General features: G+C 39.0%; 1 protein-coding gene across 1 annotated transcript in view; it reads right to left on the reverse strand.

Moving 5' to 3' along the window:
• Positions 1–25331, reverse strand: part of SUSD5 (sushi domain containing 5) — a gene marked incomplete at both ends in the record, with an annotated part of 41970 nt that extends 16639 nt beyond the window's left edge. Inside the window, 3 exons of the mRNA XM_084282621.1 lie at positions 1395–1513; positions 15315–15492; positions 25238–25331. Of these exons, the coding sequence (XP_084138747.1) occupies positions 1395–1513; positions 15315–15492; positions 25238–25331 (391 nt within the window). The remainder of the gene's footprint in view (positions 1–1394; positions 1514–15314; positions 15493–25237) is intronic.
• Between the last annotated feature and the right edge of the window lie 635 nt (positions 25332–25966).

A 25966-nucleotide genomic window follows, 5' to 3' on the forward strand; every position in this document is an offset into this window, starting at 1 on the left:
TCTTTTTAGCAAATGATCTGATTTTTCCCGAGTTTAAACTGTGCAGTTTCTGAGTATTAAGTAGGACTTCTTTCCAAAAACATTGTCAAATTGCGCTCTTATCTTCACCAATGCCCCTTTACTGCCAGCAGCAAACAAATGCAAAACGCAAGCACAGTTCCTTCCCTGAGATACAGCTTCTATGTGTAAGGCCAGAAGCAGCAGGTGGAGAGGGCCAGGGGAGAGCACAGGGCACAATAGAACAATGGTGGTCACTGCAATGATTTCAGCCCGCCACAGCTGCCCAACCCTCCACAAGTTTTTTCTCCTTGGGGGAATGATGACAAAAGAGACATTTGAAGGAAGACAATGAGATAGTTTTGCAGATGTTTACAGGGAGCTGCTCTTTTATGTGAGACACAACATGGCAGTAAGCACAAAGGTGCTTGTGTGACAGCATTAACCACTGGGTGATGTAGCTGGCATCGTTCACAGCAGCACGAAGCCTGGAGTTGACATCATGGTAATTATTTGAGAGGATGGTCAGTCAAACTCTGCAATGTTTGAATTAATAGGTGTTTGTCACCTCTGGCACATTTCACTTCAATCACATCTTCATTCTCATTGCTGCCACTGACTCTTTATCAAAGTGCCCCCATGTTGTGAACTTTGTGTTTATTAGTAAATGCCATCTGCTTGTCCCTTCTTTTTTTTTTGATATGAGATAGATGTGAAACTTCACTGCAGACACTAACAATCTGTTTCAGGGGTTCCCAGACTTCTTTATACAATTCTACCTAGCAGTAACAATTTATGTTTTGCCTTTGGACTACATCTTTGTAGCATTTGAATACCAAAGGCTAAGCTTCAACTTAAATTGGAAATTGTTTGGTTTTCAGAATCATCCATGATACACCAGTGTCCCCAGTGGGCCAGTATATATTTGTTAACAAAATAGCAAACAAACAAAAATAAAATGGAGTCAATTAAATTACTTTCATATAAATACAATATACAGATAGATATGCAACAACACAGTGTTTTGTGGTTGGAAGCCAGATTCCGGAATTACACTCAGTTACAGTGCTGAGTGCAGGAGATGCTTCAGGTATCTCAGATGGTGCCACATATATCCTTTTCCATAAATATGTTCTTTGAACACCAAAATGGTATCTTTCTGATCAACAGTGGTCTTTAAGCTTGATAAACTGCAGCAAAGACAAATGATAATGCAGTTTATTTCCTGCAACCAATGTCTTTGTAGCTGTTGCCTCACATAGTAGGACATTACTATAAAGATTTATTTTTTAATATCTCCACTTTGCCTCTCATTGGTAGAAAAATCAAAGGCAAAACTTCTAATGTTTCAAGACAGCAGTTACTGTGCATTATTTCAATAGTATATCAGTGCTGACCTTCATCCTTTACACAAAAAGCATCATATTGGTCATTCACAAAGGGATCGGTTTCAATTTTAACATCAATGGCTTTCACGCTCTGCTGTTTGCTGCCCGTCTTTCTGCATATAATTGTCCTAAAATGAAGAAGAAGAAGAAAAAAAAAAAACAATCAGAAATCTTCTGGAGTTGTACATGCAGGTGAAGTTTGGAAATCTTTTAGCACGGTATTCAGGTAGCCTCAGCTTAACTGTTTAAGAGTTGGCACATAAGGCATTAGTGTGGGAAGATGTACGAAAAAAGCCAAGGTAGAATTAGAAGTAATTAAAAAAAGGTTTGCTTCAGTTCAAGGCATATGAAGCAATAAAGGGTGTTTATCTTATATTCTGTGAAACTTCTAAAATATCAGAACAAGTCCCAGTGTGTTTAAGTACTCATTCTGCTCTCATATGCCAGTAATACAAACTCCCACCAAGGATACCTGGATAAAAAATGAGTAGAAGTCTCAAGATTTGGTCTGAAAGATTATAATCACTAGCAATAAAATTATGCTTGCTGCATAAGTTCCAGGGTATTTTATCATAGTTGGTATTTTAATCTGCTACACAAATGTGGATGAAAGCATTTTTTACCTGGTTCAGTTGCTCCATTTGGAAAACAGAAATAGCAGTATTTACTCTTGTACTGGGTTAAAGCACACAGTTTTGTTGGACTAGGAATGGTGCAGATGTATAGCCAAGACACAGTGTTGTACACCAAAATGCTTCCAAAAACATCACAGCTCCAAAAAGTAACTTGAAGGAACTGGCAAGACAGAAATGCTGCATTCATAGCCTCTCTCCATTTTCAAATCATGTTCCTGTTACAGGTTAAACTTAAACCCTCTTAATTTGTTCTTAAAATGCAAGCTCAAAAATTCAACTTGAGTTCTTGGAAGAAAAACTGTTGTTTTTGCTGTTTCTTTCTTTTCTTTTTGTTGTTGTTGTTGTTGTTGTTGTTGTTGTTGTTTTGTTTTTCAACAGTTATTCCACACCTTTGCATGAACTCCATTTTTATTGGTTTGGTATGCAGCTGTACCTAACCCATCCTGTTGCCCTCTACAGGCTTGGACAAAGGTAATAAACTCGTATTTGGTTCTACAAGTCTGTAGATGCTGAACATAAAGGAAGAGATTATTAATTATGTCTTCTTTCATCTGTATTGGCTGCTTGAAACTAACTAATAAAAGACAGTTTGTTAGAGAAGACACTGCTTTTATTGTTTCAGTGATGGTTACTAAAGCTGGGAAAGTGAATTCAGCCCAAAGTTTTGCAGCTGGATATTAATGGTGTGTGTTTTATTTTGTGTGGACTGCAGGTCTGTAGAAGTGTTGCATGGTTAGTTCTTCTAGTGGAAGCAAGACAAAAATGCTTTCCACAGAGGAATCTTTCCAGTGAAGGAAATTTATCATTTTGTATTGTGCAACAGTTGAGCTAATTTTGCCAGCAGTCCCACACTCAATTTGGAGAATAAAATAAATGTTGACTAACTGCCCATTCACTGAATGTGGAAAAACTCCAGAGGAAAGCCAATATTTGATCATGCACTTAAATACTACACAACAATTGATTTACACAAGTGGACTGAATTACAATTATGCAGACCATCTTAATTCTGACATGTGTTAGCTCTTGAGCAGTTAAACAAGCAACTTTAATGTGATTTTAATGTAAACAAACAAAAACAATATGAAAAAAGACATGTGGTGCTGGTCATTCATACATACCGGAATGGTTCCTACTCCATTTCTGCTCTGAGAAATGACATGATGCAATACCATACTAAAAGTTGCTTTATAATTGCAAAGCAAACATTTCTTTCATAAGGAAAACACATCTTTATTTTTTGGGGGATCTCTTGAAGAACAGTATTATCCATAGGAGTTTAAACCAAGTTCTCTTAGAATTAAATGCCATATTTTAAGGTTTGGGTCCTTTAAGTCAACAATAAGGCACATAGACAAAAGTGACCTGGTCTATCAAAGTGGGTTTAGATGACTGAGAGAATAAGGCCATCAATTAGCAAATTTTTATGTGTATTCACATATTGTTCCACTAGGTCTTATAGGACCTAGGTAAATGAAACTATGTCCCATGACCCCTTTCAAAAAGTGACAGAATCTTAATCTTTTTAATAATCATTTACTTGTCTAGGTACCTACATTGCGTTTGCCTTGCAACAGAGTAGACAGATCCTGAAATGTCTTTAAAGATTTAGGCCTTTTACTAGTAATTGTGTACTTAAGACTTCAGCCTGTCTTAAAATAAATAAATAAATAAATAAATAAAGTTTTGAAAATTTTTGTCATCATAAAAATCTGGTAAACCTTGTCTCTGAAAATCAGGCACATTTCTTTGTATGTCCAACTGAATAACACATTTTCTGGTACATGCAAACCAGTTTTGAAAATCTTATATTGAATTTTCTGATTTGGAATTCCACTTCATAGCCACTAAATTTTGCTTCATCTCAAAGTACTGTAATTTCTGTATCCTTTCTTCAGTAGGTTAAAAAGTTATCTGTGGGTTATACATCCTTGGTATATTCATATTATTACAAAAACTGGATATTTGGCTCACATATAAGACTTTACTAGAAAACCAAGGTTTTTGTTTGTTTGTTTGTTTGTTTTTCCCCAAGTTTTGTACAATGAATTACAAGCTTGTAGGTGATAAAAATTGAATATATTGAATAATAAATTAACTTTAAAGCATTTCTTAGCTATTCAGTGAGCTCAAACTTACAAAGGTGTATCTATGCATATTACATGAAGTTTAAAAATTGTTCTTCCTATCTCTTTTCCTGCAACAAAGCAGGCCTTTGCTAATCCTCTACTTAGGATTTTAATTTGGATTTTGTTATATTAAAATTCATCTGGTTAAAACTGAAAACATTCTAATGCAATTATTCTGTTATGAAATGAATTGACTTATACCCATAGAAAAAAATAGAAGAAAAAAATGTTTAATGTCTTCTATTCCTCCTTCTCTGTCAGTAGTTTCCTACGATGAACTCAATCCTGCAAGTTTTGAATATTTTCAATAAGCTATTATTACCACTGCCAGAAAGAGTTTCATGAGTCCTCAGCTCTTCTCAATAGTGGCTCTAGAGATTAGAACTGCAATGCCTTTGGCACAGAAATAGTCTCTTTGCAGTCGGTATGATTAAAAATATGGAATAATAGTCTCTTTTCTCAGAGTTGTTGAGGGTAGCATTTAGGGCATACATGTATTTCCCTAAATCTATAAAATGCTAGGTTTGCATCTATAATTATAGCTGAAGTATGTAGGTACTCTTTTGTTTCTGTTCTAAAAGGTAAGCTTTTATGCTTTGTATTTTTTTTTTAAACCTTATGACTGAAAAATGGCTAGTACCTTCTCAATTCAGGATTCAACGTATGTTGAAATTTGCTCACTAGCAGCATTGCCATGTTAAAATAAGAAATAAAAAATCATACATTGTTGCTATTTGGTTACAACCATCTCTCACAGTTCCAGCACCCTGGTGAGAGTTGTGTAAATGCATAACCTGTTTTTTGGTTTTTTTTAATTGTTTCGAATTGTTGTGTTGGAGCATCATGCATTGTGGTTGAGAGAATGCCAAAAAGTTCATTTTTTTTTTTGTAGGAAGACATGCATGTACCCAGCCATTTAGAAGAATGTTGTCATATAGGGAATTTTAATTCTATTTATTGCTACTTTCATGGAATAATTGACCTTAAACTTATAAAGAAATGCTCAATCCTCATGTTTTTTAGGATATGTTGTAATCTGGTGCTTAGAGCAGTGTAATGTATGATTTTGTATCTCATGTTCAACAAATAGATGTGACTTTATTTTTCGTTCTATGGAGATCTCTTATGAAAGTAGCATTTTAGATATGCTTGGAAAAAACATACTGAGTTCAGAATGCAGTCCATTCATAATAATCCTCTATATTCAACACACATCTGCTTGAAACACCCGTGCATCCCTGAAAATTATTCTTACACTGCCACAAACTGTGAAAAACTCTCACAGTCCCAGCATAAAAGTCAGTCACAAGTACTATTGCTATAGACAATGTAAGTGACATGCATTATCAGGAAGGTAGAAATCCAGACATGGTCCTAGCACCTTATTTTCTTCATGGCTGTGGTGTTCTCATAAAGTTTTCTGGCTTGCTTCCAATGCTTAATCTTTAAAATTTCAAAATAAATTGTTTTTCTTTTACTCAACAATCTTGTGAGAAATAATTTCAAAGCTTTTATTTTACCTTGTCTTAAAAGTTTAAACGAGGACTGAAAATCAGGCCCATTTTGAAGAGTAAGAGAGTCCTGTGCTTTACAGTTATGGGCAATTGCAATCACAAGCTTCACACGGAGACACTGAACATTTGCTTCATCAAATGAGAGTTTAACTGAAGAACACCATTGGAAAAGGAGCACTTTAGTGGCTTCAGCAAGAGCCCCTGCTCTGCGATGGAAAGCAGAGGGGTGCCTGATGGTGTTTCCTTTGATTTCTTGACAACCAAGCCAAAAACTAGTGAGAGCCCACTGCTACCCAGCTTTGAAAGACAATCTTTTTCATGGTGTCTCTTTCTTTTCAAATGAGAGAGTAAGAGAAACCCCAGGGACTCAGCACTGTTTTGAACCTCAGCTTAGTTGCTTCTGGACAATTCATCCAAATAAGAATAATCAACAGTGCCTGTTCCTCTGTGCCTGTCCTGAAAAAAGGGCCAGAGATACAAGCTGAGTCGTGATTCAGCTTTTTTATTTAGTGTATGTGTGCATGAGGAAGAAATTTAATATTTATCACATTTAGGTAAGAACCAGGCTTCCCTGATGTCTTCCACTTCCATTTGTACTGATTAAAGTATTTTCTAATCCATCAGCTAACCAGCAAGTAATTGGTATACTTTGCATTTCTCCTAATACTGCTGTTCAAGGAAGGAAATAGCAGAAAAGGCTGGCATGAATAGCATTTATTCCACTGTAGGATAGAATATGCTGTTACCTAATATATATTATGAAGTGAATCTTGTGATAATGTAAATAAACCACAGCAATATATATATAATATCTATTATGCATTTATAATAAAGATATACCTAATAAACATACAATATTTTGTATACATGATAAACTGTCTTTATACTAGTATACATTGATACTCCCTCTTTCTAATATCATTACATAGCATTTTTGTAATATTTGGAAAACTTTCAGTACACTTAATCTTATATATATATGAGTTAAAGTCTAAGTTTATAGGACATAGTTTATAGGACATCCATTGCAACAGCACAAAAAACAGTAAATGGGACTTGGGTGTTCTGAAGTCACTACACTATCTGCCAATTGATTGTAAGTAGTCTTGTCAATTAGCTGAACTGAGTTGCAAGGGTCTTTTGACATTCATTCATGGAAGTGTGAGCTTGAATATGAATATATTCAACTCACTAGTCATCATCAACATTGTGGTAGCTGAGGCACTGAGAAAGTCTGGTTCATAACACAGCGTAACTATAACAAGCCTTCCCCAAATTAGAAAGTTTAAAACTTTATCACTTTCATTGGTAAGATAAATCTTCAACATCCTGTGCTATTTTTTTTTTTTCATGGCATAGCTTTACCACTTGTGTTTCAGTAACTAGGTAAGAGAAAAAAATTAGTAGCCTAGAAGCCAAACAAGATTTTTATTCTTAGCCTTTCCTTTCTGAAGTTTGGGAAAGTGCAAATTATAAAGCTGGCTCTGACGAGAAATAAAATATAAATGACATGTTCATGATTACTGAAGGAAAGAAAATTTCCCTGAAAAGTCACGAAGGGGAGCACAGGTGTGGGCTCTGGAAAGTCTATTGCCTGGGAACTACAGAGGCTAATTTTGGCTGGATGGGACCCAAAGAAAGCAGCTCCTAAGTGTGACATGAAGACATTCCAACAGCAATACTGCCACTGGAAATGTCAAAAGGAGGTCTTACTGAGGCAAAACCAATATCCTTCAGATTCTTAAAAATATATACCAAAATGCTGTCTTTTGTGCTTAAAATTGTACATATGACTACCAAAATAGTAAAGCCTCTGTTCATTAAATAAATATGGCCCATTCATGCAGAATGAATGATTTTATATAGCCATTTTACTATAATATCACTATGTACATATAATTTGAGCATTCTTAGTGTAGGTAGAGGAGATTCAGATGGCCTCCTGTCCTGGACTAGTTAGCAGGGTGCTCAAAGACATAGCAAGTATCACTAGAAAGTTGTTTTTACCCAATTTTGTTTTATGAACTCCAATACAATTCATGGCTTTCATAACAGATATTATTAATTAGGTACCAAAGGGTTTAAAAAATGTTTGCTAAATGCTGTTAATTTACAAAGAAGCTCAATTCTCAGACAAAAGGCTTTCAGATGGGATTGGACATTACAGAGACTGTGAAGAAAAAAAAGAAAAATATTTGAAGTCTAAGTTCTTTTGAAAATCAACACCATTAGAACTAGTCAAAATCCCGGTATTAGTCACTCTCATGTATATGCTAAAAGTAAGCACATCCCCTTTCTACCTTCATTCTGCTGGGCTAAACAAATTGGTCACTTTTAATCACCACCACAAAGACAGATGATTTTTTGGACTGATCCTAGTCTGAAATTCCTTTCTTCTGAGCTTGGATGTCATGAACTGCATTGCAATATTGCAGGTGTTGTTTCACCAGCACCTTGTTCAAGCTTTTCAGTTACTGTCTTCTGTCTCCTGGAAAAGCTGCTCAATGTCTTTTACGAGCAGTGCTTTTTCCTTTGTCACAGAAGTGTTGTGTGACAGGCTCAGTGCCATCCTCTGTTCTATGAAGATCCCTAAGCTCTGACTCTTCCTGCTCCAACTTTTCCAGCTGAACTGTTAGCTTAACGCAGAAGCTCCTACTAGTCTTCGTGTAATACCACTGCATTTTCACCCCATCTCTGCTACATCATCTCTGTAGTCAGGCTTACCTTCCTACTCAATATTATGATTTTCTTTGGTCTTAACAATGAATTCTAACCTTATGGCATTAACTAAGGCAACGTCATATTCTAGCAGATCATGACACCACAGAGCTGTGGGCTGTAGGATTAGAGTTTATGATCTAAAGGCATTTCAGAGGGAAAGACCCCCTTAAGCAGTTTCAGAACCAAATTTAACAATTTGAATTGGACCATGTACTGTCACCTATGTCTGGATTTTCACTTGAAGGGACTTAATTGGCCCAATTCATGCAGACATCTAGGAGAAAATTCATATGCATTACCATCAGGCAGTAGAACACAGCCTTAAAATAAAACAGGAAACTTGCCAAACTGACTTATCTTTACGACTGCTCCTCTGCAAATAAGCAAGTGGATCTGTTATAACCCTACAGCCAGGTGCTGGGCAAGTCCCATGTTGTACGCAGAAAAGGGAGTAGACAGCCTTGTGAAATGGCAATTTTGATTCTTATTATTATATTTCCCACAGGTGTCATCTGCAGCAAAGGCCTTGTTGTGTTAGACACTGTAGAAGCATTCAATAGGAGTCAGTGCAAAACCCAAAGAGCTATCAAAAGAAGGAAATATAGAAATGAAGTAATTTTCCTAGCAGTAAACATCTGGTCTGTGGTCAGCCAAGAAAAGAACCCAAGTTGTCTGACTCCTACAGCGAGGCTTATTCTACCTAGCTGTGCTTGCTCACTCCAGAGTTATCCCCTCTGAGATAAATCCTCCAGGGACTGGGTAGAAATCAGCCAAGGTCAATTTCATGCAAAGAAACAGGTTGTGAGCCCTGCAGGAGAACTATTACAGAACAGTGAATCTATGCAGAACTTCAAAGCTGTAGCTTATAGATAGGCTACATGATATAATTCTTTTGTAGACAAATAATAGCAGGAGAGCAAATAGGACAGCTTCAGCATTTTAGTCTTGGAAAAGTGCTGGAAATGAGTAACTGTGCTATAAATATCTTAATATAAACTGCTGCCAGTGTTGACAATGTCAAAAATCAGCAGCTGCTTTTTAATATTTTGTGCACATCTAGTAGGACTGATCATAAGAAAAACTGTGTCATGTTCATTTTCCAAATTTCAAAACAAAACAAAAACCAACCAAACAAATAAAAACAAGAATGAACATATGACCCTACAGAACACACTGCCCAGTGCTGGAAGACTCAACACAGGGTTTTCTAGTATGACATTTGAATTAAGAAGACAGCAGTGAAAGGTCTTCAGAGAACTCTACCACCTTTTTTCATTTATATTCTGGCAGCCCAATTGCTTGTTTTACTGACTCATTTGTCTGATATGCAAATAGGTCATAAGAGTGTCATTTTAGTATAAATAGCTATTAGGGCTCATTCTAATCTGACAAATGAGACTTGCCTTACAGCATTTCATTTCCTGCACTATAACAATGTGTAATACTTTACAAGTTATACGTTTCAGGACTGATTGGTAAACGGTTTACTTCTGAGCTGCTGAAAGAACTTACCGCTTTCCCTCCTGTCCCTATCTATTCATATCTGGCTCTTCTCTAAACACTCCAAGCCTTCAGACCTGCCAGTGACTTGCCTGTGTGACCAGCACTGAACTCTGAAATGGTAGGTCTGAACTATGAAAAGTTAAAGACTAAAACGTCCCCGTATGCCTGTGAAAGAGGTACTGTCCCAAGCTGCTTAAAAAACAACACCAGTGGGTTTATTGTTTCTTTGGATTTGCTGGCAGGGAACTATTCACTTAAGCAACTTCCATCCCACATCAGCTGAAGCAAATTTTATTTGTCAAGACCTGCTGCTTAGGCTAAGCTGGTTTGCAGTGAACAAAGTGGATTAGACAATGCTTACGTGAGCAGTGCCACCATCAGATTGGTATCTCCCACTGGCATCACTCTGCAGAATGATGTCTTTTAACGCCCTAACTAGTAGTTGTTCACTTTTTACTAAAAGAAAGGAAAAAAAATGGACAAGGGACAAGTACCTCTACCTGCCCAGCTGATGAGGCAACAATCATTATAATAGGTCAGAAGTATGTTGGAGTGATCTGGAATGCTACAGTCTCATCGGAACCAAAAGAGGACGTCCCATTATAGCTTCAAATCTTTGCATACTTATATATGGATCCATATTATCATAGAATCAGAATGTTTCTTCAGAAAATGGTTCTTCACAGAATCAGAATGGTAAAGATCACCCAGTTCCAAACCGCCTGCCATGGGCAGGGACACCTCCCACCAGACTAGGTTGCCCAAAGCCCCATCCAGCCTGGCCTTGAACACCTCCAGGGATGGGGCATCCACAGTTTCTTTGGGAAACCTGTTCTAGTGCCTCACCACCCTCTGAGTAAAGAGTTTCTTCTTAATACCTAATCTCAATCTCCTCTCTTTTCGTTTAAAACCATTACCCCTTGTCTTATTACTACACTCCTTGACAAAGAGTTCATCCCCAGCTTTCCTGTAGGCCCCCTTTAGGTTTTGGAAGGCTGCTGTAAGGTCTTCCCAGAGCCATCTCTTCTCCAGGCTGAACAACCCCAACTCCCTCAGTCTGTCTTCATAAGAGAAGTGCTCCAGCCCTCTGATCATCCTCACGGCCCTCCTCCTGACCCAGGTCCATGTCTTTCTTATGCTGTGGGTCCCAGAGCTGAACGCAGTACTCCAAGCAGGGTCTCAGAAGAGTGGAAGTATTTGGAAAAAAAAAACAACATATAACTATGTATAGAAAACTATGTCAGAAAATTGACAGGTACCCCAAGTGAAAGAGTTGGTTTGGTTTTTTTTCAACAAATTCTCTTCTTTGCCTGCATAAGAAATAAAGCTCAAAAACCAACCACATTGACATTGACTCAGAAATGCACTCAGCCACAAGAGAAACTTCCATGGGTTTATAGGCCCTCATTTTATAGCCCTCTGGGATGTAAAACGATAATAAGGACACAACAGCCAACATCAATGGGTATACATACTAGGAGTTGGATATTCATTAACACCAAAAATAGTCATCAGAAATGCAAAAATCCTCTCTGTTACTAGTTTGTGCAAAACCTGAAAAACTGGTCAAGAAGTCAGAAAGTCCTTACTTCCTTACTAGTTTTTATATTTGGTTATAAGTCTATGTGATGTAAGGAGGACTGAAGTGTGTCAGGACATCTGCAACACCAGAATGAATTCACTCATATCATTTGTTTGTGCTTGCTTCTACTGTCAGTATCTAATCCAGTTTTCCTCAGAGGAAAGATTGTAATATTTTCCAGGGAGAAAAAAAAAAAAAAAAAAAAAACACCCTTCTTTTATCACGTTCCCTCTTATTCATCTCCTTTCTGATGTACACAGTCCAAAAGGATATGGGAGAATATTAGACTAAAGCTCTGTGATCTGCAAGTGATTCCAGTCAGCTTCTGGATGGAATCCAAGGTATTAGTTCCAGCTTATAAAGACCAAAATGGTCTGGGACCTGCTAAGTGTGGGAGGTCACTTGTCTCCTTGGGTTGTGTCATCACAGTTGAAGATGTGGAGCTGCATCAAAATAAATAACACAAGATGTTCCCAGTTAAGAATCTTCTATTTTGGAAATAACTTTACTTCTTGTCTGATTATCTGGGCATGCTCTGAAGCCTATTTTACCCTCTCCTTGTTAAACCAGTTGAGTAGTGTGGATTGAGGTGTTCATATTCTTAGTCTATCCTTTATCCCTGCTGGTATTTTCAATTTATTAAATAAATTCCTAAGTATTGAACCAGTACCTGTAGAAACATTTAAATAAATAAATAAATAACTGATTTGGTAAAAATATGTTGAGTCCCTTCTCAATAGCTTTTCCAAACCTTTAATTATTCTTGAGCCCCTTTTTGAGCCTGTTTTAGTACCTTTCTGGTTGTTACACTGACCTATATATGTGTGTGTGTTCTTAACAATCTACATCCCATCCCATAAGCACTCTAGCAATTTCTCTCCCTCTTTTTTTTTTTTTTTAATACAGCTGCAGTTTGTCAGATGTTTTCTTTGTACCATCCACAGTGATGTCCTCATATCTTTCCTAAGCTGAGAGAGATAACTTCGTACATGTAAACTATTTTGAAGTAGACTGCATATTTGCTCCTGAGTATATTACCATTGAACACCATTTGTCACCATTTTGCCCGTTAACCTAAGTTCCCTCTGAAATATCTTCATATTCCGCTTGGGTTTGTCCAACTTGAATAGCTTTCTCTCATTTGCATACTTTGCACTCAACTGCCCATTTGCTCCTCCAGGGCTGCATTAACTAATAGTGAAACCAGTATAGTCTTTCCAGGCATACTCTTCCTAAGAGTCGTAAATGTTCAGTTCAGTGAACCAAATAACACACATTCTGGTGCTTGCCCAGCCATAGGTAAAATTGTCCCAGGGAAGAGAGTATCAAATTCCATTTTACAGGATCTCTGAAGAACTACTGCGTGGTGAAGCCCTCTAGTGATCTTCAGATGTGATGACTGCACAGAAAAGCAAGCTCATGTACCCCCATAATGTCCTTTCTGATAACCAATTTACAGACTTCCATATTAAGGACAGTTTTATTGGAGAAACAGGGTATGGAAAGATGGAAGGAATCAAAACCCTCCTTCTTTGCCATAAGCATGCTGACGTGCATTCTCACATCACTATGATGTGATGTGCACAATGCTATCACTGTATCCAATTTTCATTTTGAAGATATTCAGCCATAGATCCACAACTGGTCTACTCATAATTGTAGATCCAGTGCCTACATTAAAAATCTGAAGATCTCTCAGGATTAACTGGTGGTACTCACTAGATTAAAAAGGGGCAGTTCCTTCTCCTACTCATCATCTCCTTACTTCCATAACAGAGAGACTGCATGAAACTACCTCTACAATAACTTTGCCATGTACTTAGAGATGGATACAGTTTCCCTGGTTCTTCAGCCAGCAAGGCATTTCAGCAACTGGATTAAGAAGAAAATTTTTAGGGTTTAGATCATTTTTATCCTGAGGGATTTCTGGATTTTTTTTGAATGACCAGAAGTACATACAAAGAAATTTCCCCCCCCAAAAAAAAAATCACCTGGAAATAAAGGATCACGAGAACTAGTTGCTTTTGCTTGAGGTTGTTTAAATATTACCTTTCATTAGTAGTAGCAATTTTCTGTCTTTTGCAAGCTGCATTTTATCACTAAAAATAAATGTGGACAATGTGTATCCTCAAATTTGTAAACTTCATTGAAAATCAATTGTATTTCTGCAATATTCATGACAGAAGAGTAAAAAAGCTGTGCTGGATTCACCCTGCTTCCTTCTCGTCCTTACTTCTTGTAACACTATTTATAATGTGAGAAAAATCTGAGCCTAGCGTTATGTGGAGTCCCCTGAGCTACCTCAAAAAATAGAGTTCAGCATGCCCAGTAACAGTATCAGCTCCCTAGTAAGCTTTCTTAACCCACTCCCTAGCACATTTGCATTATCATATCTACGTACACTACAAGTCAGACATATTTGAGGATGCCTATCATCTATTGAGACACACATAAATACCTGAGACAGATACTCGGTTTTCATGAGAAGCTCAGCAAATTGAGTCTGTACTGACAGAGTCAGTGGAAGCATTGATACTAACTCCAATAATGTGTCCACAGGCTGCAAGCTCCTTTGGGGCTTAGCACCCCACTATGAGCCAGGCAAAACAAATGGCAACAACTCAGTAGGAAAAAGGAATAAGAAATAATGAGAGAATGATACCTTTAGATATATGTCACAATGCTTGAATTGTGGCCAGTGTTTTTCAACAATCATCATAATCGAAGGGGAAAACTTGCTTGACTGCAGTCATTCTGTAGTGGGTTTACGTGGCAAGGTTTTGGTACCAGGGGGCTATAGGGGTGGCTTCTGTGAGAAGAATCTAGAAGCTGCCCCATATTAGGTAAGGGCCCCACTGCTGACCAGAGCCAAGCCAATAAGCGATATTGTTTTACGCCTCTGTGAGAGCATATTTAAGACAGGGAAAAAAAACACTGCGCCATATAGGAGCTGGGAGAGTGACAGGAGTGAGGAACAACCTTGCAGGCACCAAGGTCAGTGAAGAAGGAGGGGGAGAGGTGCTCCAGTTGCCGGAGCAGAAGTCCTCTGCGGCCTGTGGTGAGGACCATGGTGAAGCAGGATGTCCCCCTGCAGTCCATGGAGTACCATGGTGGAGCAGGGTTCCACGCTGCAGCCCGTGGAAGAAACCACGGTGGAGCAGGTGGACCTGCACCGATGGAGGCTGCCGCCTGTGGAAGACCCCTGCCAGAGCAGATTCTGGGCTGGACCTGTAGCCCATGGAGAGGAGACCACTCAGGAGCAGGTGACCTGGCAGGAGCTGCTGCCCGTGGGGGACCCAGGTTGGAGCAGTTTACTCCTGAGAGATGGACCCCGTGGTATCCCATATCTGGAGCAGTTCTTGAAGAGCTGCTGCCTGTGGGAAGACCACACTGGATCAGATCAGCAAGGACTGCATCCCATGGGAGGGACCCCACAGCACAGGGGATGAGAGTGACCAAGAAGGAGTGGCAGAGAAGAAGTACTGCAGACTGACCATAACCCGCATTCCCCCATTCCCCTGCGCCACTTGGGGGGAGGAGGTAGAAGAGGGTGGATGGGGGGTGAGGTGCTTCTGGTTTCTTTCTTTTGTTTCTCGCTTCTTTGTTAGTAACAGGCAATAAATCTTACTATCTCCCTATGCTGAGTCTGTTTTGCCTGTTGCAATAATTATTGGGCGATCTCTTCATCCTTATCTCAACCCTTGAGCCCTTTTCATCGTATTTTCTCCCCATTCCTTTTTGAGGAGTGGGAGTGAGAGAGCGGTCGTGGTGGAGCTCAGCCACCCACCCAAGTAAAACCACCACATATTCATACTTTTCTGGAAGGATTATGCTGTTGTTCTTACCCAGCGGAGCCATCAGCTAGCCATCCCGTGGTGCAGCCAGTGAAGGAACAGTCCACCACAGCTCTTTTCAGTTCTTCTGCAGTTGCTAAGTGAGCATTCAGGTCAACACAAGCTTTGTCAGCTTCAGCTAAATCCAGACCCTGAGAGCTGTTCTTCGACTCAAGTGCAAACACTTTCCCTGCAGCACCAAGAAAGGGCAAGTCACTCATCATGGTATTATATTTAAGACATATTCAATAAAAATATTGCAGCTTATCTGCAAATAAAGTCTTCATGTTTTCACGAAGTTCAAATCAATGAGCAACCTTTTTCTTGGAATTAATATTTTTATCAATTAATATTTTTATCATATTTTTATAATGTTATTTTTATTTTCAGTTCAGTTTATTTAACGCTGTGAAAGCTGTAAGGCTGAAAAGTTAGAGGCTTTGGCTTTGCTAACTGGGAACAGGGCAGTTGGGGTTTTGTCAATAAAGCTTGAGAAGTTACTGAGTTACAGAATAAACACATTAGCTCTATGTCTCCAAAAAAAAAGAAATTAACAATGAGATAGTTCACAGTGCTGCCGTTAAAACTGCTTTAAGTACGTTCTTTCTGAAGATAACATCCCTCAGAATGACTCCTAAATTTCAAAGGTACAGATTTAGGTTGTTTGAAGGCTCAGGAAAACAGCTTTTTAAGCACTGTTCATTCAATAAATGTCTGGAAACACTTTCCGCTTTTGGTGGGAATTCTAGACATGCCTAGTAAGAAGCCATCCTGAGATAGGCAGACTGCGACTTCAGTAAGCGTGACAAGCAGTGATGAGAGGGAACATGAATTCACAGTACCCAGAGTAACCACTAGACAAAATCGTCTCTTGCTTCTCAACTATAATCAATACCAAGAACTATAATTGGAATGGGGAATTTAACACACAGGAGTGAAAAAAAGCAAACCTCTTCAATCCTAAGTACCAAAACCTCAGGATTCTCTGCAAATGTCCCAAACAACATGCACAACCATAATGGAGGCTGTTGTTCCCAAAGGCATGAATAAGCCATAGTGAAGAATGCATGGGGTATGGAGACAGATAACATGAGCAGAATGACTTTAAACAATCTTTCATAAGTTGTGGAACAACTTTTATTCACAAAGGTATGGAGGGTTTAAGTATAATGCTTTATTTGGGCTTTGATCCAATTAAAAACTTGCCCATATTCAACATTTCATAATTTGGCTGTCAAGATCAATATGCATCATCAAAGGATACAGGATACAGGATAATTCTATGTATCATCTGACTTAACTCATAAATATTAGTGTGATATGGCAGTGAGCCCTGTTTTCCAGCAATTAGTATTTTAGTTAGAAGACTAAGCTAAAAAATAAAAATAAAAAATAATAATTAAGGATTGAGTTCCCTCAAGATATATGTAGAAAAAATAAAGTTCAGCACTTAGTCTTTTTACCCTAAGTGCCAATTACTTATTTACAGGTGTTTTGCTAACAAAGACCAAGGCTAAGACAATTTTCCCTAACTACAGTCATATTTTTGCTAGTACTTATGGTACTAGCAAAAAAAAACAGCAGCTGGGAGAGAGGAGTGAGAAGCAGCCCTGCAGCCCACAAGGTCAGTGCAGAAGGGCAGGAGGTGCTCCAGGCACTCAGCAGAAGTTCTCCTGCTGCTTGTGGAGAGGCCCCTGGTGGAGCAGGCTGTCCCCTTCCAGCCCATGGGTCCCATATGGAGCAGATCTCCATGCTGCAGCCCGTGGAGGAGCCCCATGTAGAGCAGGTGGATGTGGCCTGGAGGAGGCTGCAGCCCATGGAGAGCCCACACAGGAGCAGGCCCCGGGCTGGAGCTGCAGCCTGTGGAAAAGAGCCCACACAGGAGCAGGGGGTCTGGGGGGAGCTGCCACCCGCCCGTGGGTAACCCATGCTGGAGCAGTTTGCTCCTGATGGATGGACCCCGTGGTACAAAGCCATGTGGGAGCAGTTCTTGAAGAACTGCTGCCTGTGGGCAGCCCCCACTAACTCAGTTTGGGAAGGACAGCATCTCGTGGGAGGGACCCCACATGGATCAGGGGCAGAGAGTGACTGTGAAGGAACAGCAGACAAAGCATCACGGACTGACCACAGCCGCCATCCCCAATTCCCCTGCATTGCTTGGGGAGAGGAGGTGGAAGAGGGTAGGTGGGGGGAGGTGGTTTTGGTTTCTTTGCTTTGTTTCTCACTTCTCTAGCTTGTGATAGACAATAAATTTTACTATCTCCCTACTCTGAGTCTGTTCTGCCCATCATAATAATTGTTGAGTGTTCTCCCCAGCCTTATCTCAACCCGTGAGCCCTTTGCATCGTATTTTCTCCCTCTTTTCCTTTAAGGAGGGACAGTGAGAGAGCGGTTGTGATGGATCTCAGCTGCCCACCTGAGTAAAACAAGGGAGGGGAGGGGAGGGGACGAGAGGGGACAAGAGGGGACGGGAGGGGACGGGAGAAAAGTTTGTCTCATATACTTGGTATCAGTCAGTTTTGGTAATGAGGCTGTAAAAAATTCAAATTGTTTTCAACTACTCTACAATATCATAATGTGTTAGAGAGGTGATACTCTGGAATGATATCAAGAGATGTACTGTCCTTCTGGTTTAAATATGCAGTTTGAAATATGAGACTGTGTTATATTGCCATAAGGCACAGCATTTAATGATCACATCTTTTTGTGCATTTGTTTGAAGAACATATTATGCCTTTGTAAAACAGCCACCATGTTTGATCTCCATCTCAGTGCTCTTCCTTTATTTCTGTCCTGTAGCATTTTTTCCCATAATGTGATGATAAGACAGGTAGTGTGACTTTTTTTCCCAAAACCCTGTATACATTTCTCATGCCTTTTCAACCAAAGCCAGTCTCTTCTGTTTTAAGATCAAGCTAGAAATCCATGGCAAGTGGCCTTTTTCAGACAACTTATTGCACATCTAGAGTTTTTCAGATTCAGAATGGCAAATGTCCTAGTTATAGTAAATTTCTTCAGGTTTCCCTTTGAAACAAGTGAAAAAGTTACTACTTCAGTGCTAAGCCATTAAAGAACATAATGGCAGCTTCAGTAAGCTAAGACATAATTATTCCTACTTTTTATTAACAGCTGAACTCAGAGTTCTTGAGAAAAAAATCACTTTAAACCAGAGACAGTATTTCTCTAATAACTAGACTATATTACAGGGGTAGCCTCTACTGTCATCACTATCATTACAGAATTTGAATTCTATTTTGGTAAAGAGAGAAAAGAATTACTTTTATTATTGATTGGCACTAAAATTTTGTCATCAAGTAATAGCTGAATATAGATCTTACTTAAGAGTACCTCAGTATAGTCTGGTGGAAAACATATCCATAGATCTCACAGCCTCTAAGATTCATTTTTATCACCTTGTTTGAATTCCTGCATAGCTGGACTGTAGATTTTCTCCAGCAGTTCCAACATCAAGTCCAAAAATTTGTGGTTGAACTAGAGCATGTCTTTTCAAAAGGCATCCAGTCATGATTCAGTGACTCCAAGTAATGGAGAATTTACAGCACTCTTTATAGTAAACTGTTCCAATGGTTCATTACTCTCACTCCACCTTATTTCCAGTTTCAAATTTTGCTAAACTCAGCTTCTTACAACTGGACATTATTACGCTTTCAAGACAGAAGAGCCATCTACAACCAGATATAAGAAAGCATAAAAAGGAACACTTCAAAAATAAGAAAAGTCCAAACCCTGTTCTTTCTTACTTTTAGGAATCCCAGCGGAATTAGCAAAATTCTCTTAGTTATGAAGAAGACAGTTGGCTAATTTATTCTAATACAGTAACAGATACAACAAGAAGTTCTTCTGAGTTATATAGGCACCACTCAAAGCCCACTGAAGTGATTTCATTATCTTCTATATTTTCCAGAGAACTTGCATCATGCTTGAAGAAGAATCATAAAATTGCATAGCCAAACATACCTTAAAATAAAAATGTATCTCACAAATAATATAAAATGAGGTACTTTAAAAGGCATGTTTATTGTGCTAATTATGATGCTGCGTTGCTAGCTCAAATGATAATCCCTCATCAGTTTCAACAAAATAAAGGTGGTGAAAGATGTGCATATTTGGAGTCTGGTTTATTTTTACTTAAATGTTAAAGTCTTCAAATTGAGGTAGAGAGTGGAGGAAGGGAAGGTCAACTCTGTGCTTCAAAAGCAATTTTATTTCCATTTCTATGGCTGCCTGTAACAATGGCCTTAATTGTAATAGTAAGGGTGGAGAATTCAGTAAAACTGCACAATTACAGAGATTCGGTAATTCCCAGCTCTTCTTAGGGTTTATGAATATAGAGTTTATTTCTGTGAGAAAGTAAAATTAATGATGTTTTATTTAATCCAATCTGCTTGAAATATTACATCTTCAGGAAATAGCAAAATTAGGAGGTCACCTTTGAGTTTCTCCTCACCTAAATTCAGTATGAACTTAAATTTTAGTAAAGCCCTTATGATCAAATATATGAAATTGTTTATGCATTTATTTTTGCAACATACAAATATGTTCGTTGTTTTGCAAGTGGCATCCTGAAATGCTTACACACATTACTCAAATGCAACTGAAAATATAGCAGAAGAGAAAAAAAATATTTTTTTTCTTTCCCTTTGATTTGCTTTACAACCTTTTTGTAAATATTTTTTTTTTCCTCCTTAAACTTTTCCAGTTGTTTTACTGCAGATCAAAACCAGCTGCTTATTACTGCTTTTCAGATAATTCTTTTTTTTTTTTTCACCAGGATGGGTACTTAATTAATTTCATTTTTTCTTACCTACCGAAACATACTTGATAGCTACTTTCACCCACTGACTGCTGCTTAACAGAAATCCCATACAGAAGAAGTCCTACATCTGGAGTATGGAATCTAGCTTGTATATGGCATGCATCATAAAGGCAGCTGTGTGAGCACTGAAGTGACACTTAGCTGCTCTAATGCATTGAGAAATATTAGCATATCAGTAAAATCCTATCTCTGGCATCAGACATATCTGCTTCTAGGTCAGAAGAATGGTCAGATTCTCTAGTTTTCTGGATTCATAATCCTTTACCTGCAACCTCTTCAGTCACTATGTGTGGTCGCTAGCAAATAATCAGTTTGATCAGTAGGTCTTGCATGTGTGGGAATAAAAATGTTGTTTTTGCAGAGTTACATTGTTTAGGAGGGAATGTGGTACTGAGATATGCTTACAGTGATAAAAAAGTTTAGCAGGCGACCTTGTAAAATGCAGACAATCAGACTCCTTAGGACAATTAGGTGAAAATCACGGTGTCAAGTCAAGTCAGATAAGTGAAGAAACATTACCACTTCAAGCAGTAAAAATGGCAAAAGAAATTTGAAATTTAACAGGCCGGCGACTGAAGGCCATGCATTGTTTGTGAAGCATCAGATAGATTGTGAATCTGGATTACCCACTCAGTGGGGAAACAGGGGAGGGTCCTGTCATCAAAAGGTATATAAACTGTGTTTTGGAACTAGTAGATGCGCTCTCTCCTGCTTGTGGGGCACCCGCCATTGCAATCGCAAATAAATTACTACTTCACTGAGATCCTCGCCTGAGCCTAAGTTATTGGCTACGGAGTGTTTCTCACACATGTAACTCAAAATTTAGCCAACTGAACAGCACTGTGGAATAATTTGTAAAGTTTTGCAATTGGTACATTTTTTTCAAATGAGATGTGTATCTGTACTGCATTTGTATTTGTCTGCATTTGTATGGGTATAATTAAGAACAGTCACAACCACAAAAATCTAATTAAAACCTTTGTTTTCACAAAGGTGAAGTTTAAAGTTGACTCTGATTGACAGAAAATTACAAAGCAATTATACAGCTATTTAGTTGTATGATTCCCATTCACAAAAAATTTCCATTTTACCAGTGGCTGGTATGGCTGAAAAATTCCAGAATTTTGATCTGTCTTTACTGTCTCCCATCCATAACCTATTTTGTTATGCAGTAACTGCACTAGCAGCAGTGGCACTGTTGTTCTCCATATTTACAACAAAGTAAGTCAGAGCAGGAACAGGCCCTTGAGCAGTCCCTTATCTGCCTGACCCTGACCTCCAGAGCTATTGTTATAAATGAAGTCTCAACTCAATCTTAATTTTGTAATATTTATAAAACAAATATTTCTAAAAGGTATAAAAGGCAAGTAAACAGCACGGGGTGTGTGGGGAGTCTACACTCCACCAACACGCACACATGAACATCAAACATTCTAAATATACAGAACATTGCTTTACATACTAAACTCGAGTACGCCTATACATATGTACAATCAGGAAAGGTAACAAACAATTCTTTAAGTTCCATGACTTAACAGTATCTATTTTCCATTCCTTTTCTTGATTGCAAACAACAGTCTCCATTTTCCATTCCTTTTGAACAATATGTCTCACTTTAAGTTGTCAAGCAACTCAGTCTTCAGGCCTTTTGTATCCCGTTCTTCCCAGATCGAAGAAAAGCATATCCATCTCCTTTTCAAGGCCAATGAGGCCTGGGTCAAAAGGCACGTCCAGGTCAGCAAGGGGGCGTAACAGCAAAGGCCTTCGATGGCTGTAGCAGCAGAGGGGCCCCTAGCGTAGCAGTCGGACCAGTAAAGGAGCCCACAGCTCCCTCACTATCTGGCAAGCCACACGTTTGTAATTGTGGTCCCACAGGGCTCTTTAAGGCCTCAGAGATTGCTCGCCAGATGCTGAGCAATCCCACCGCAACCTTGTCGTTTCTAGTTGCAGAGTCCCACACCTCGACCTCAGTTTGGTCCCATATTTCAGGATCATAAACTGTCTGATTGTTAATAAGAAAAATAAGCTGTAAGGTTACCAGGACAGTCTTTGTTTCTAAGGGCGTATGATTCCCCATAATGCACAACTGCTTACCAGCGAGGGGCAGTTGTGTGCTCAGGTCCACTTCTCTCAGCTTGAGCTTCTTCCCAGCTCCAGTGCCGCCCATTTCCGGTGACTTTCTGTACGAGCTGCTCTGAGCAGTTTGCTGAGTCTGGCCGAACCTATCTTCATGAGGCAATCAAAGTGCCTGTTCCCGTCCTGGTCTCTGTTCTGCCAGCATGTTCCTTTTCATTCCTTCTTTCTGCTTATTGATGACATAACTTCATCACATCGCGTTGCCTTTTTTTTTTTTTTTTTTTTTTTTTTAATCTTGAGGGCAGGCTCCCCTCTTATACCCTTCTCTCCACAGCAGTTCTTTTCAAAACAACTTTTCATTGGCCAAACAACTTTGAATATAACAACAACAGCAAACACACAGAAACTTCGATGCCTTAACAGCTGGAGAACAAGAGACCCGAGACTGCATGGAGTCTCCTGAATCACCCTTCTTTGTTCCCTCTAAACTCCTTTATATTCCTGATGGCCTCATCGTTAAGAGTCTAATGTTATCTCAACCACGGGGCTTTCCAACCCCAATGGCCACACTCTCAAATCTCCCCCTTCTTTATTAGTATCAACCATTTTCTCGACACGAATTACCACTCCATATATAACACTATGAACAAGCACATTTCCATTGTAAGAAAAAAAAAAACAAAACCCTTCAAGTCGAAAGAAAGCTGTCTTTTAGTTTGGCATTTACGCTTGTCTTTCTGGAATCTATCAGCTCTATAACAATATGCATTGTGGTAAGTATTAGTCAAAAGAGATCAATAAAGTTTCAAGGCTTTATACCTTCACTGGAGCCCTATGGTTTCCAGTTTTGTTACCTACTCTTTGACATTATTTGTGTGTAAGATAACAAAGTGAAGGTCTTCCTTTGGGAAATATATTCCAACCGGTTTCAGGGAATTATCTGTAATAGGGGACAGTCTGGATTTCACAGGATTTTTACAAGTTGAAGTCAAAATCTCTCCTGTGCTTTGCAAAAACATTAAATTATTTTTTGTTAAAAGTAGCAAACACATATACGTGTCACCCAGAACCATCCTTTGTCACTTAAGCCATGTTTACATATATTAGAGTAGCACAATTATACTTTCACCTAAAACTTTCAAAACTGAGAAGGTGGTTTCCTGTTTGGATCAGGCAAGAATCTGTTATAAAGGAAAGTATTAGTCCTGTTTTGTACTCTCAGATCTTAATTAAATATGTAAGTCTATGTGTAGTGGTAAATTCTAAAGTTCAAATAAAGTGTTTTCGTCTGCATATTAAGCCAGGTGGCTTATAGGATAGTGTTATAATTGATAGATTGAATGTTAATATTAGTAGAAGACACTGGCAAGCATGCTAATAGAGGACAAACATTTTCAGCAAAGATTCTTAAAAGTTAAATAAAAACAGAAACAACAATGTTGTAGTAATGCTCTACAATTGCAATGTACTTCGTATATTCTACTCTTTAATTCTTACAATTGCTTTACCACTTGTAAAGTAAATTTGAAAAAATGTTGAATGACAAAATCTGTCATGAATTCTGCCTTGACATGATCTCCAAATTTTTTTCCCATTCTTTTTGAGATGGTTTCTGTCTAGGACGCAAGAAGATGCTATCAATGCAACAAAATTTTGGAGGTGTTCTTGAAAAGAAAAGGGAAGACTTCCCAGAAAGCATTCTTAGCAAAAGCAAATTAATTATTCCTCTCTTGTCACCTTTTTTAAGTTATGTGTAGAACCCTCATTCATGGGGATGCATTTTTTTCCTCATTTCAGAGGGATTTTGCTAGGCAATGAGAATTTCCTAAACTTAGAATTGCAGTTTTACCTAGTGCAACACAATGGAGTTGTCTGACACAGTTCTTTTGCTTTATTCTTAAATAAAAGTAATTTTCTTCAACATTACAAGACAATGTTCTGCTATATAAATGACATTTTACACAAAATGGTAGCCATGCGCAGACAGGATTAACTTGCCCCCTTTCTTTTCCCCTATATTTTGATCAGCATAAATAAATTTAGGCTAAGGAGGAAAAATACTCTGAGAACAAAATGAAGAGTTTTTATTGCTCTATAATGTTGAAGGACTGTTTTCTGGAATAATGCAGCAAACATTGATGGTAAAGGATTAGCGTACAGAAAAAAAATAAACCCTGGGATCAGGCATAAATCTATTGCAGCTGTGAAAGTGAAAAATGGCCATTCAGCGTTGCTCTCCCAGGAAAAGACACAATTGTTTTAAACATAAATTGTATTTCTGGTAAGGCAAGTTAATCATCAGTAGGGTGGCTCAATTATTAAAAGGGTGATAGGCTGCAGGAAAACTGCAAAGGATGCAGCCATTCAGGATTATCATCAGCGGGTAAAAAAAGTCACATTTCAAAGTAAGCAGTAGATGGTGATTCAACCCAGTTCGTGTTCTGATCAAACCCCTCAGCAGTGAAGAACAGGTGAAGCTCACATGCAGAAGGGCGAACAGTTATCTTGAGTGTGTTTTGTACCAAATAGAAAATGCTGTAAGTGGAAGCCCTCAACTTCTTGCCTTCCCTTCTTCAAATACCTTCCCATATAAATCGATGTTTGGTGGCATCTGAGGCAGGCAGATGTGGAAGTCATTTGGAGAAATTATATTTTTAATTATAAGTGAAGCTCTCCTAAAATATAGCTGATTGTTCTTAATTCGTGTCCTGGCTTTATTATTCTTATTTCCTCTGGAAAAGTTCACTATCCTCTTATTTTGTTGTAATAAAATAATCTTAGCCTTCTGGGATCTTATTTCCTTTCTCTGCTTAACCAACCCCAGGATATTTGTAGAGTCTCAAAAAACTCTGAATCAGACATTCCCTAACCCAAACTGGGGCGTGTATTTAAGTTTCTTATTAAAAAAGAAAGGTGGTGTTTTATGTTGGTGATGGTTGTTTTTTTTTTCTCAATAACATAGTTCAACATACAGTTCTCCTTCCAGACACAGCAACCCAGCCCGAACTGAGGGGAGACTCACCATCAGCCCGTACAGAGATGATCTGAAGGATGAAGAAGACAGATCCCACGCCCCGGACGAAGGTGAGAGATAATCTCCGAGAGCCCGAAGCCATCACCCCGCTGCGAAGCCCCCAGCTGCAGGAGAGTGGCTGTAGAGTCTTTTTCTCCCTCCTCCTCTGCATGTTAGCAGCAGGGGCAGCAGTGATGATTTCAAGGAGCTGCTTTCCCTCGGCGGGATCCTGCGTCTTGGGTTTGCACTGAAGGTAGGAGGGGTGGAAAAAGAAAGGGAAAGGGAGGGAGAGAGGAATCCTTTGCTTGGCTGGTGAGAAGGGGAGGGGAAGGTGGGGGGAGATATCTGGTCAGCTGGGGCTGGGGAGAGGCTTTGCCCAGCCCAGTCGGCAGGGCAGCGAGCACTGAGAAAAGTCAGCGAGAGAAGTGTGAAAAGTCACATTGCTCTGTTGGTAAACGCAGCGCGAGAAATGTAAAAGCTGGGAGGGAGAGAAAAGGGGGACAGGACAAGCCACAACCAGGAGAAATCCTTGGCTGGGAGGAGAAGGGCAGCTAGATAGCTGGCGCTGGTAAGCAGGGAGTTTGTGGATATAGCTGTACATGGAGGGATAGGTTTGTGAGTGGGGGAGTGTTTTCTCTCTGCACTGTGAAACCAGACAGCAGCGTATTGCTTAGGGTCGCAGGTCAGGGTCTGCCACGGCAAGAGTGATGGTCTTCAGGTGAGGGGTAAGGTAAGGTG

Source organism: Netta rufina, assembly GCF_964035555.1.
Source record: "Netta rufina genome assembly, chromosome: 2".
Classification (NCBI taxonomy): domain Eukaryota; kingdom Metazoa; phylum Chordata; class Aves; order Anseriformes; family Anatidae; genus Netta; species Netta rufina.